Source organism: Falco punctatus, assembly GCF_963210335.1.
Source record: "Falco punctatus genome assembly, chromosome: 1".
In the NCBI taxonomy this organism is placed as follows: domain Eukaryota; kingdom Metazoa; phylum Chordata; class Aves; order Falconiformes; family Falconidae; genus Falco; species Falco punctatus.
The window spans coordinates 86,490,104-86,504,470 of NC_137580.1; the positions used below are offsets into that span (position 1 = coordinate 86,490,104).

Consider the following 14,367-nt stretch of genomic DNA (forward strand, 5'->3'; position numbering starts at 1 on the left):
ACTATATAAAACAGTAGCTTCATTAGGCCACCCAAAACTTCACGTTTAGAATAAAGTGTCAGAAAATATTCCTGATGTAGCCTGGATGTCTTAAAGCTACACTGTCTATCTTTGTCTACTCGTAATGCAAGCCACTACCTTTTCCATTCCAGCTTCTGCAGATAACCTTCAGAACACCTTTCAATGTAACAGGTTTTCTTCATTATATCTTTTCTCTGTTAAATTAAGTATGGCCTTCTCTTCCACTTAATTTCTCCAACTTCTGATCTGTTTTTAGTTTGCATTTGTTTTTCTCCATTTATCTTTCTAGTAGAAAGAAACAAAAATTTAACAAAGCAGCAGAGAAATTCTCCTTTCTCATTCATGTTGCATATGACTTAATTTGTAATTCTTATCTTAATACAAAACTTTACATTAATTCTTATATTGCTTCCTCACCTAAGATTTTAAGTTCAGTCCTTATGCCTTCTGTTTTAAAAGGTACATTAAATTTGGTCTGATACTGCTTCTTCATTCAGTTTCTAATTTCTAGATACAGGATATTCCAGAGGTAGTTACTTCATGTATGTATTTTATACATTCAACGTTTTCTTCACTCTGTTCACCTTAACTTATATTCACAGCATGAATCACACTGATGGGTTATGTAATTCCAATAGTTTATTCTACTACCTTTCCAGTTGATTACAGTATGGATTCTATTTTCACTATTTCCTAAATCCTCAGAGAAGCTATCAACAAGACTTCTCAGCAGAAAATTGATCAGATGAAGAACATGAACAATGTTCTATTACATGAATCTGAGTGATACAAAACTAATTCCTATTAGCTAATATTCCATATAAATAGGGATGCTTGCTAAGCCATAAATGTGCATTAAGATCCTCAAGCTAAATTTGAAATGTAAGATGCTTTAATTATTGCCCTATTACTGCTTAGTATTTCACCAGTTTGTTTTGAAGTTACTTATTTCCTTATGATATTAAAAAAACAGTATTCCAAGTCTAATCAGTATTTTGTCTGAATATTTAGTTTGGTATATTTCATTTGTAACAATAAATATCAGTTAAGCTTTGAAAATACTAAGGACCTCCAAAGGCCTAACTCATTTTCTGGTCTGTTAAGAGTAGATTTATTAGAGCTACTGGTAAAAGGGATATGAGGCAATTACATCTCCGCTGCAATGTCCAGGTACAGCAGAAAGTTAAGTAGTCTTAACCTGATCTAACAAGAGCGTCTCAGGTTTGCCCAGGATCCAGACTTTTTGCACAGTGAACCTGGATTTTTGCCTTTCAGTAGCATTTTGAGAGGCTCTGGCTTTTCACTAAGGAAGCACTGGGTTTGCTCTTTCCTTCCTATTATCTGTACTGTATCTCTGCTGCGATTATTTCAATTTTTTTTTTTTTTTTTTGGGGGGGGAACCTGAGCTCCTCAAAGTACTCTATACATATATTTATCATTATACTAATTTTCAAGGTCCCTGATAATTAGTAAATTCTCTTGCCACAAACATTTGATGCAATCACATGATTTCAAGACCAGTAATCCAGACCAAATTTATTTTGTTTCAGAGACAAGAATCAGCAGTGGCAACTTTAAAGGTTTGTGAGTTAATAAAGCTTTTCCTTTTGCAGATTTTGGGAATTCCCCTAGAGGTGAAGATGGCAACCCAGATAACAATGACAATACAGTTGCTTGTCTTCTCAAAGTGACTATCAGTTTGAAAAAAATCACTGCTTGTAGAGCTAAAACTAGCTCTGAGGTGGCTCCACCATTTTATAGGCAAGAATATGCCCACACCTCTTTAAGGGCTTGCTTGGCACATTCTGGTAGTAAGATTTGAAGGATCCACTCCAGTCTGCAAGGGAGAAGGAGGATTCCACATACCCTGAGGTTAAGACAGGAAGAGGGATGCTCCAGACATTGTTTCCGACATTCAGTGTTTGAAAACCTTTGTGTTTTCTACCTGATCTTACTGTGCTTGGAGTGGAATGCAGCCAGGGCTAGTAACAAGAGGACACTTGCTTTTGGGAGGGGAAGCAGTGGGCACATAAGGGTTGTCAGAAGCTGGAGAGTATTTCAGAGAACTGATTACTTGGTCTGGGGGCATTCCAGTCAATACATTCTGTTTACTAACCTGAAAAACAAAGCAAAATGCCACAAACCTGAATTATTAGCTTTAAGGATATCTTCTAATTTCTTACCTGGGTAAGACAAAAGTATAACCATGCAACAGCACAGAACTGAAAAAAACCAACACACAACAAACAAAACAAGTTACAGGCAAATTTAACAAACATATACGCAAAAATGCACAAGCATTAATGTTTGACTAATGACAAAGACTGGTCACCAGGTTGACTTTATTCTGATTCTAGTTTTGAACACACACAAACAACTATTATGAAACAATTTTAAGCAAAAAAATATACTCGAGTTTTTACAGATATTTAAAAATTTCTTCCACGACTATTTTGATAGAAAAAGACAGAAAACAAATATCCCTTGCAAATTTATGAATTTGAAAAGATGTTATATATAAGCAAACTTAGTAAAATGCCATGCAGTAGTTTCCTATGGACATTTTTTTCCTTCATATCCTTTAAAACTGGTATTTAAAATCCCCTTTTATTCTTAAAAATATTTATAAAAATAAAATAATGTTGTTGTTAACTTCAGCTACAGTTTACTGTTTCCAGTGGATTTATTGCAACTCTAACTTGCACACAGTGAAGTATGCACTTCACGAATACCTGATCATTTCTATGGACAAGCACCTGGTACCTGCACTGCAGTCCTGATCCTGTTTTCACTGAAGCCAATGACAACACTCTCATAAGCTTCAAAAGCAGTTAAACACCCACACCCCCCCCACTTATTTGCTCTGATGTAACAAAAACTAACATCAGACGTTTGGGGGGTTTATTTTAATTGTCAGAAAAAGCAAATCCCAGATTTAGAATTTTGAATCAAGCGAAGCAAACTGTGTTATTATAATCTGTTTTTACATCTAAGCTCTGACTTGCTTTTCTTTTGCCTATATGTAAAATACAAGAATAATTTTTCATTATTACAGGACTACTATAAAAACTGAGGTTTATGAATGCTTTTAGCTTGAAATGGTGGGCAAGCATTCTGCTTGCCCTTTAGGTAATGTCTTCAAAGAGAATAACTTGTTCAAATATACACTGGTAAATTTTTTTCTTGAGATATAAAAAAGTTTGCCACACAAACTCTCAGTAAGAATAAGCCATGAAAGCAGAGTTTTGTTTTTAAATATGAAATAGTCAAATTAAAATTTAAGACAGCTATGGCTATTTCTTTGCATCTAAAAATAACAATACATTTTTTATTCATACAAATAAATGGTTTAAACAGTCATAACAAATACAAAAGGGCTAACTACTCCCTACTGCTCAGAAATATCGTCTGGAAGGCTCCAACTTTGAAACCACGTACACTCCAACAAGACTGCATTGACAGCTTTGCAATCAAGGTGGTCAGAAAGTCATTTATGTAGTACTGCATCAACAATCTGTGACTAGTCATGCAAGCAGTCCTAGTATCTAGGAGCTATTTAAATATGCAAATACAAAGGAATTAATTGACTAAATGCTGCTTTAGCATCTCCTGGCAATTAGAAATCTGGGAATGGCCTTTCACAGTACTTCATCTCAATGGCAAGTGTAATTTACTGCTGCCTCCATTACAGACACACCAGTGAGAATGCTTGAACATGCAAGTCCCAGTACAGAAGAATAGCTGCACATCTTTGTGAAGAGTATCAGAAATCTTGCTACTTTGTCATTATTAATTAATAATCAGAGACTTGTATAAAGAATACATTCAGCACACATAGCAAAAAATAGCAGTGATCCATTATTAACGTAATATTCAGCATTAAAAATAAGTCAAAACAGAACACCAATAGCAGCAAAATAACTCAGGGTTTTAAAATATCTTGGTATTAGCTAGAATCTTCTATCACCTACACTGGCACTGAATAATTGAAGAAAGCATGCATTTAAATAGCTTTTTAATTCACAGATGTTAGAACATATGCAGTGCATCTTAATACCCAACTTTTTCAGCAATATGACTGCAGTAATTTCACCTTACAACAAATAGCTATCTTTACTAAAAATCCATGAGCAGTCACTTCAGGCTTTAACATATTATACCAATAAAGAAATGAAGCCAAAATTGCACATGTATAAACCAGATGATATATGTAAACTTCATATTCAGCTTCTGTTTGCAAACAGATACCTATTCCTTACCTGCCTGCTGGGGAAGAAAGTCTAATTAGCAATATTGGTCTATCTGGAAACAAGATGTCACTATGCAAATAATTTTATTCTGGTCAATGATAAGCAATTCTGCCTCCAAGATATTTTCAGCAAAACTGAGGAAAGACTGAACTAAATTTCCTCTCAAATCAAGTTTTAGAAATAAGATATATTGCTGTACTGTCTATAGGAAAACAAAGTTAAAGAATCCCCCTTGCTTTGTGCTCCCCAAGCAGAACACTACACCGTGATACCACTGAAAAGTTACTGAAGTACTTAATGCTACAAAGATAACATACATCATTCAACACACATTGGCATCAGCTATACAGTCTTAAAAACGTATGTTGAAGGGAAAGCAAAGTTTAGTAAAACCTTCACACAGGACGACAAAAGCAGCAAATGCTTCCCCTCCTTGGAAACAAAAACATGTTTAAGAGCCTATTTTTAAGATGTTTAAAACATCTTTAAAAAAACTAACCCAAAACCACAGCAATGCCTTTGTCTTGGGCAAAGATGGCCTTGTCCTGGAGGCAGAGTGATATTTAAAAAATTATTTCTGATTACAAGTTGCTACTTAACGTAAAAACAATTTCTTCTTTTGGTTTTATCCAAAGGATTTGTGAGCCTGGTAACGTGCTACCAGTTTATTTAAACTTTTGCTTTCCTTGCTATTTTTAGCTTGTGGAGCTAGCACAAAACATTTACTAGAGCTTAATGGCTTGTTCTCTCGTTGCTGTTATTACAAACCATTCAAATGGAAAGTTGTTAAGTGTGCAGTTTGAATTCATAGGTGCTTGTTTTCCACTGGTTGACATCTGCATTGATCATATTGCGCTCTGTGAAAGTAACCTCTCCTTCTGAATCAATGAGAATGACCGTGTTAGTCCTGAAACAACATAAGGGTAGAGGGTTAAGCCTTGTGTCCGTTACGTAAGTTTGCAGGGTCCCATCCCTCATCCCCAAAGGTTTTAGCTCTTTTTTTTTTTTCTTGACCACATCACCACCACGCTAGCAGGGCAGAAATCGCCCTAGCAAGTTCAAATGGGCATTTTGAGTCCCTTCTTCCATCACTCTGCTGCTCTGATTCCCCTTATACTTGCAGCAGCTGACACATAGCTGCTTATTTACAGAGAATATGATAACAGGTCAAACTTTTTCCAGTGCCAAGTGTTCCATTCAGAAGTAGCATAAAACCAAGTTTTTCTTCACAGCCTACATGCACCCCATTGGGTTATTCCTGTTAACAGTACTTTTTCATTCTTTCCTTTCAAATCAATTGTCCATTAAGATTTAAACATCGCTAATTATCATCACAGGACACTGATGCACAATCACAGAAGAAAACCCCTTTCTTTCTCTAGCAACCTTCCAAAAGCGAAATTTGTTTTCAGGAAAAGCAGATTCCATTCATGCATCTATGCCATTTTGTCATGTGTAAGCTGTCATTTCTCTATGGACACTGCAGTACCCCGCCAGAGAGATGACTGACAGAAGCTGGAATCTTTCACCATCCTGAAGTCATTTCACAGTTGTTCACTCATATAAAAAAGGGCTTAATTTCCTCAGAAGAATATCTTGAGGCCTCATTAACAATTCCTATTCACTAACCCATGTTGCTAAGGGAAAGGTAAGTGTGAGCATACAATTACAGGAGGAGGGAAGACTCGAGATATAGTGTTAATTCACCAGTATGAAGTCAGTATTTCTACTGTTATCCCTGTTTCCTTTGAAACAGCCAGACTGCGACCTGTGAAGGAAGGGGAGGAAGATGCTTCTTTACCATTTTAAATCTTCATTATCCCATATTTCAAGTGTTCTTTGAATACGTTTTATAGAGATACTCTGGTTTTGCAATGTTTCTTAGAATACCAACCTAACGTACTTACAGAAGCACACGCTCTCTGCCTATTGATTTACACCTACAGTGGAAACACTACAGCTGATATGCCAGAGACACCGATCTGACAAAATCATTGGCAAACTTTAGAGTAGGAATTCCCCACCAGCAGCAACAGGGTTCACCTATAATTTTTTCCCATTGAGAATTAAATGCAAGATACATTGCATTATTCTATTGTTCTTGCAGCTTTGGTAGAACAATCTGAGCAGAAAGTGAGAGTATCTCAGTAAGAACAGCAGCATCAGTTACGGGAAGAACAGAAATACATGTTCTTTTGAACAAAAGTAATAGGTTTTTCATCTATGAAAATGGTAGCTACGTATTACAATGAGATGCCTAAAGAAACTTCTAACTTAGCTGTGCAGGTGGCACTACACTTGGTCTTGAAAGAGAAATGTGTTCTGTAATTCCACAGATAGCACAAAAATGCAATCATCTTCTCTAAAACCGTGATTGCAGAACTTTTCATGTTTTGATTATATCAAAATTAGAGATGGTCTGATCTGCTACTATACTGGGGAACCAGGAGAAGTGTATTACCTTGTCTTGGACAAACTGAAGCTATGTCACACTCCCCACCAAAGATGAATCACAAAGTGTGCTTAAAGTGCTCATATGTAGCAAAGCTAAGACACCAGAATACCGAGCAAGGAAATAATTTACTTATACTTAATACCTGAACAAATTTAAAGCAGTCACTATAGAATTAAAACCTTCAGCAGCATAACTTAGATTCAAGAGATGCTTTGATTTAGTACACATCTGGTTTTGACTATGAATTTTTTACCTTGTTCCATAACCTGGGCAACGAACACATACAGCTGCATACTTGTTCAATATAGGACGTACATAATCCTTCCCTTGGTCTTCAATCGCAGGGTCTGGTAATTGTCTGGAAAAAGTAATAAAAAAAAATTGAATTCTCCAATATTAACACATCCCTCTTGAACCAAGCTGTGTTGACTGAGTGTTTGATAAATAATCACTTTTTGAGAAGTAGAGTGTGAGTTGTGTGCAAAACTAAAGCATGAAGAAAGCCAGAAGATAAAACAGCTTGTAAAATCTTTCCTAAAAAAGATTCTTTCAAGCTCTCGAACTTTCATCTCACTTTAAGAAATATTTTTCATAACTTGACAAGTTTTTCACTTTCCTTGTTATTCATTTCTGTCTTTCTCTATTTTAGTTTCAATTAGAACATTAATGATCAAGTAATTTGAGGTACATCAGATAAACCAGCATTTTCCAGTTAAGACTCCAGAGTGCTTTCTGTGTCGAAGACAGACCTCTCTGCTTCCTTTGGTCTTATTTGGAATACCTGGAAAATACCTAGGACAAGCCTCAAATAAAATTTGTGAAGGTGCAGCAAAGGACGTTAGCTGGTGCCCCAATTTCTTGAAATATATTCCTATCAAAGCTTGAAAGAGATTTGGAAATGTAATTTTATTATAAAGGAAATCAAGCTTTGTTTGTTTTAATTAAACAAGCATCAGCACCCCACAGAAGAGATGCTAAGGTCACAAATGTTACTGCAGCAACTCTACATCTCCGGCTTCCCATTCACATCACCAGAACATATTCTCAAATGCTAGCCACAAGTACAATTTCCTATTTCAATAATTACACTTTCCAATTTTATTTATCAAAGTCCAATTTAACTACTATTATAGCACATTTTTGTGTTTGATTTTTAAGCTTCTTCCATCTTCAAGAAATAGATCCATTTCTGCCCCCTTGCACAGGCCCAGTTGTACCTGTAAAATAATAATAGTTCAGCAGCCTATCAGTTGTACAGTGAATGTCTGGGGAAGAGGGCAGAACAAAAGTGATGAATTCAACCCCTTTTTCAGAGCTCATCCTGATCTCTGGAGGAGACTGTGCAGTTTGTTATTCTGTAACCAACCTTTTAACCTAACCGGGATCATTTTCTTTGTTATCATGGTGGAGAAGATCTGTGGATGTTTCAGGGAGAAGCAAGAATAAGTGCATTTCTAGTGTGAATGGAGCAACTAAGCTCTTCTGACTCCCATACTGGGCACAGGGCCGGACCACACCACAATGTTACAGCGAAGGCACACAGCAGGGCCCTTGAACCTGTGAGAGCCGTCACCTCTCATACTCTACCACTGGCAATTGTATACTCTGCACAAGAGGTGGCTCTCCAGCTTAATGACCCCAAGCAGTTTTAATGAGACTGGAAGGAGCTGCAGTATATCCCTGAGATGACAGTCAAAGGCAGGGCTGAGGCAGAAGTGAAGGGGTAAAAGACAAAACCTGTATCCAGCAGGAAAAAAGGGAATTCTGAGAGTAAGCCAACCATTGCACTCACTTAATACCTGTAACACACAGAGTGATCCTAAAGTAACGTGCAATAAGATATGTTATGCAAGTCCAAAGCTAGTGCATATCCATGTGTTCATATGATGAAAAGATCATTTCATCTTGAACTACACTTAGGACAGATTACAGACTTATTTTTAAGTATTGCTTATTGCAATTAAGTATTTCCATTTTATAGTCAGATGGTTTCAGATGAGATCATACTGGATTACTGGCCATTAAGAGAAGATCATTTGGGCTGTACTATATCTTACACCTTTGTCTTTTTACTCGTAGAAAAGGTAGTGATTAAGGAAAATGGCTTGATCTGGTATCAGATTATATAAGTTATTAGGATGGCTTCCTAATTACTATTCATCACTCAGATGTCTGAGCTCTTATACAAACATCTATTTCGAACCACTGAAAAATGCCAAACATGAATATTGGTAAATTGATAAAGTTAGGAAACTGGATCTATATACCAGAAACAGCTTTGCTTCAACACAGATCACCCCCTAGAAAGGTAAAAGTCAGGCTAAACGCGGAAGTTACTGGACAGTGAAGAACTGTATTAATTCAGACCACAGCACCTCCTTTACCCTGCTCCATGTCTGGACATTGACATGTTATCAATTTCCTTTACTCGTAAACATCTAGCCTATGGGCTTATGTCACAAGTGCAGGAACCTCACTTAAGATATTCAAACTTATCTCTTGGGAACTTCCTTATCCAGAGGCCTACAGCTGAACTGTGCTTTTACTTCCTCATCTCCTTCCGCCACTTTACTTAAAACAATTGTGCTTTTGAGGAAGGCAGGTGGGCTCTACTTTGAAAACAGCTTCCTTCTCTGCCCTCTGCCTACATACAGTCTGGGTAGCAACACAGAACAGCTAGCAGCTATAACACAAACCTGCTCATGTAAACAAGCACTTATCCTGTAATCAGTAAGAAACTGAACCTTATCCTGCAGTGAACCTCCACACAGCTTACAGCAAGCAACTTGCACTCGTCACTCTTACTAAGAGAAATGCAATTCTTAAAAGAGCACAGAGAAATCAGTGTACAGTCTGAGTACCAAGACTGCAGTAATAACATTTACTGTGTCTGCTGCTTAAAAAAAAATATCAATATTGTTGAAAGTCAGTCATCGTGGAGAGAAAGAACATTACTTTTGTCCTTCATTACCTAGCTTTAGTCAGTTAACGTAAGGCTGAAGTTTCTTTTCTGTCAAAATAGTTGCTATATGTAATTTTTAACTGGTCATAGCCAGAGTTTACTCAAAATGCAGTATCATGTTCTTACGGTTCTTGATTATTCATCACTGTAAGGAGCTCCTGCACCAAGTCTTCTTTGGTAAGGTCTTGACTTCTCTTGACCACTTCTGTGAAAAGCTGCTTCCCATATTGTAGCTTCTTCCATGGTGTATCCAACAAAGAATTACTCAATCCATATATTCCTATACATAAACACCACCAAACAAACCCCAAACAACTTATTAAGTTTATTTTCTTTGCTCCAGAGCTTATGTGCTATGTAAAAAATATCGTAATTAACTTATCCCACACAAATCCCCTTCTCTGAGGGACAAAACCAAACACTAACAGCAGATCCATCATGAATCTCTTATGATAATTTGCTTATTCATCCTATCGCCAGCTTTTATTTTGCCTCAAAAATAAGTGAGGTCAAACTATGTATCCAAGATGTATACCATGTGATAAAATAAATACAACACTCCTTCAGATAGTAAGTCTCCCAGGTGTGTAACTCAGAATAATGTAACCATTTCTCAACAATTCTTCCAGACCACTACGTCAGACTGTTTCACTGGCGGGGGGGGGGGGGGGGCACAAAGCCAACACATAACCACAAAAAAACCCTAACATCCCCAGTTTTGAGCATCATTGCCTTAAGGTTACTAAAATTAGATGAATTTGATTTTCAGCACTCTTATTAACACAATGTACACTTTGGAGTGAAATCAGGTGAAATATCAAACCCTTTCCCCCCCCCCCCCACAACACTAATAGAAACATTAAGGTATGACGTAAACCAAGTACAAAATAACTTGCAATCATGATATTTTTGAGTTTATTTCTGTAAAGCAACTTCTACCCTTCACACTTTACATGTTATGAAATCAATGAATTCTGTAATAAAAAAGGTGTATAGTAAGTTTAAGATTTACAAGCAGTAACATTCAACTGCTTACAGACCAGTCCCTGCAGACCTTTTCTAGCTGCATAGTGTCAACATACTTACTAAACAATGTTCAGAAGGTGTGAAAGAAAAATATTGATTTAATTGGAAAAGGCATTCTGGTGATTTGCAGTTGTCATTACAGATTTCACAAATTTTAATCCAATTTACATGATTCCCCAGCTAACCTTTAACTGCAGGTATGCTGTAAGACACATGCCCCATTCTTAAACTGCAGACTATAGCTGACATGCATCTTATGCTGGGCTCTGCTTAAGCACACTTCTGTGCTAAAATTCAGTTACTTTGTTTCAGTTTTACTCTAATCCGTATCTTCAACGGTTATTTTTAGTCTCTGGTTTGCTAAACTAGGAAAAAGGTACAACAGAATTAATGTATTTTTTTCAGTTTAGCTGTATTAATCATAATTTATTTTTGCCTCTGATTTTACTACTGAAAAACACTGCACAGCAACATCTGGTGACAGGAAGGAGCCTTCTCTTTAGAGGTACCCTGTATTTCTCCACACAATCCAAACAAATAAGCACAAAGACTACAAAACCTCATCTCTCCCTAAAGGCAGCCACATACACAGAAAAGAAATTTGTTGTTGAGGCGTGGAGACTACCTTTGTTACAGTCTACAGATAACTCAAAGTTGTGATTAAATTTCTCATTACAAGCAGGCAGATTTTAATTTTTTTTTTTTAATGTTTGCATTAAAACCTGTTTTGCGCTTGTAGCTGTACAAAAACTAACAGCTTTTTCCAAGAATTTATGCTGTAATTGCTACAGTAACTATTTGCCTACTGGCAGCAGCATTTTGACCATTAACCTAAGCAGGCAAAATAACCAAGTCATTAACTGTTACCAACCAGCTACAGTGCTCAGAGCCTTCTTTGTGCCCTTGCCCATTTAAATTGGCTTTTCCGTTACAAATTCTAGAGGATTGTTTTATGTAGTTGGTTAGCAAAGGACCAAATTTTAAGTATTTTAAGTCAATCTACCTGATAAAACAGATACTTCTATTTATTTCTTTTTTTTATAGCCAACTCTGTCCCTAGGGGAGCACAGTCACACTTAGGGTCAAGTCCACAAACCTTTGAAAACTCCATTCCTCAAGAGAGGCTTCTGTCCTTCAGTCACAGTTACTTAAGGAGCATCCCACTAACTGCAGCGGGTACACTGACATGGATAGAAGCTTGTTGATTCTTTACTGAAATTTATCAGTACGTATTTAAATTCATGTAAGATTTTTTCTTTAAAAGAACGCTGAGAAATATTTAGCAAAGACAATGCTTAAAAAGCTAATTAGAGCAATACAGCTACATTCTCCATTCTGACTCCTTTAAAATAACAAAAAGTAATATTCAGACCTTTCTGAAGAAAACCTACCAGCATTTAGGAAAACAGGTTCTGGTTCTCCTTTGTTTCCATAATAGCAAATTACATCTCCTTTGGTGGTACTGAAAAATATAAATAAGAATTTCTCCTTGAAAAACCATCAGCTTCTATATTTGATTAGGCTCTAATTTCACGCAATCTTCAAACACAGCAAGATGTTTCTCCCACTGTTACTACTATGATACCACAGCCCAAAGATTAATTGGAGTTATGTTATTCTCCTCCTCTCAAAATACTGTATTAGCTGTACCACTGTCAAATAGTACCATTAACATTTTTAAACTGTAAAAAAATTAATGAAAACTCAGAACTTCTGCACTCAGAACTTAGTAACAAAAAACTGTATGGTTTTGAGTAACTGGAGATTTAGTTACTCTGGGGAAGGGGGCACATTACACAACAGGACAGTCCAGCACAGCAAGTACTATTTACCCCATCATCTCTTTTGAATTGCTACTGCATTCTAAAAGGCTGGCTACTGTGGGCCATTTTATATGGCAGAACTGAATTTTTAGGCCCACTTACGGCAATGTCATAGGGCATAGTTGGGTCCTTTAAGTGACAGATATGCATTTTCAGGCTGTTTTCAGGTAGCTGTAGTTACTGTTTGTAAGCGCGCTCTCTCTCTCTCTCTCTACTAGTGTAGGTACTGGCTTCAGTACTCCCTCTCTGGTGCACAGTTTAGCAGGGAGGATCTCAAAATATTCAAAGACAGCGTCCAACATTGCAAGTAACTCTCCCTTGGCAGAGATGGTAGCAACATATCAGATTAGCATGGATTTTAAAGTACTTAGACTAATACTGACAACACAAATACCAAATAAAATGATAAGAAAAAAAATCAAGAATAATTAAAAAGCCTTGTGTGTCAAGGTGAAATACAGGGTGGGGAACAGATTGACATTAGTTGGCTCACTCTCAGTATCCCTCACTCCTATCAGTTTACATGAGATAGCAATTCCTCAGATTGCTATCAGTTAGTGGTTTGTTGGTTTGGGTTTGGTTTTTTGTTGTTTTTTGGGTGGGTGTTTTTTTTGTTCTTGTTGGTTTTTTTGTTTTTTTGTTTTTTTTTTTTTTTTTTTAAATTGCCAGGACACATCCATAAGACCACATAATTCTATATTTCACTCTAGTGATTTACCTGCTCACAGTGGAAGAGAGTATTTCAGTTACAAACAAATACATTCTGACTGTAGTTCAGCTTTTAATTTGTCTCCCAAGCTCTAGCTCCTTAGGCAGCAGATAAGACTTTTTGAATTAAAAAAACCCAAATACAAAACTTGCAGTGAAGGTTGAATTTGGATTGAGTAGCATAATACAATACAGTACAGAAGCTATTTCCAGTTCATCATTTCTTCCTAAGATAAAGATATATCTGTGTCTTAATGGCAAGAAGCGTACATAGAATGCAATCTCATTAATTACATACTGAAAATTAAATTGCTCTGCATAAGTTCACATCTGCTACTCAAACTTTAATAACAAGAAAACAAGTCTTGATTTAGCTGTTTATATTCCTAATAACCATTCTGAAAGACATGCTACAGCATCCTCTGTAAGACAGCCAAATGAAGAGGGAAATATTAACTTATTAATTATACAAGTCAGAAGAGGCAAGAGGAAGAACACCAAAAAGAGACATAAAAGCAAAAATAAAACTACCTTTCCTCTTCTGGGAACTAATCTTCCTCCTCCTAAACCCACAAAGCTTCCGGTGCCTTACAGAAAGACATCCAAGATGTTCACCGTAGTTAGAAGACAATAATTACTGCAGGTGGTATTTATGTATTTTTGCTTTTATTGTTAAATATCATAAAGCAGCTCTCAGTTATTCAATTTACAATTTATCTACTGTTAAAAGAAACACGGCATTTTCTGAACTTGCCTCTAGTGGCTTAAAAGACATTTATTTTCCTTATCCTTGTTTTTCTTTTCAACATTAAGATCCTTGTTCAAATTTACCTTATGCTGACCTCAAGATGCCTTACCGACTGCCCCAAGTCTCCACAGACAGCTGCCCACATCAGAATCACGACAACTAGTGTGCTTTAGTTCCAACAGGGCACTGAACACCAATCACTCCTTTCTTATTCTTAAACACTGAATATTTTTCTGAGTCTCTGCTAGAGTTCTCATGTGAACGTACTACCTGTGATTCAGTAAAAATATTCTTAATCATCAATGATAAGAAAGTTTATTAGAGAAAAGGCCATTTATTTCTTTACTCTATTTGGAGTATTTGCACTGGGAATA

At 36.5% G+C, this 14,367-nt stretch overlaps 1 protein-coding gene across 6 annotated transcripts in view; it reads right to left on the bottom strand.

Moving 5' to 3' along the window:
* Positions 1-2,346: 2,346 nt before the first annotated feature.
* The window catches only part of TANGO2 (transport and golgi organization 2 homolog), a 41,733-nt gene continuing 29,712 nt past the window's right edge, over positions 2,347-14,367 (bottom strand). For 4 of the 6 annotated variants that reach the window (XM_080374000.1, XM_080373998.1, XM_080373999.1 and 1 more), the window contains 4 exons: positions 12,106-12,176; positions 9,815-9,968; positions 6,980-7,084; positions 2,347-5,178 (listed from right to left, as the gene is read on the bottom strand). In XM_080374000.1, coding sequence (XP_080230126.1) covers positions 5,058-5,178; positions 6,980-7,084; positions 9,815-9,968; positions 12,106-12,176 — 451 coding nt within the window. In that variant the 3' untranslated portion in view covers positions 2,347-5,057. The remainder of the gene's footprint in view (positions 5,179-6,979; positions 7,085-9,814; positions 9,969-12,105; positions 12,177-14,367) is intronic. The other 2 variants (XM_080374001.1, XM_080374003.1) reach the window with 1 other exon arrangement.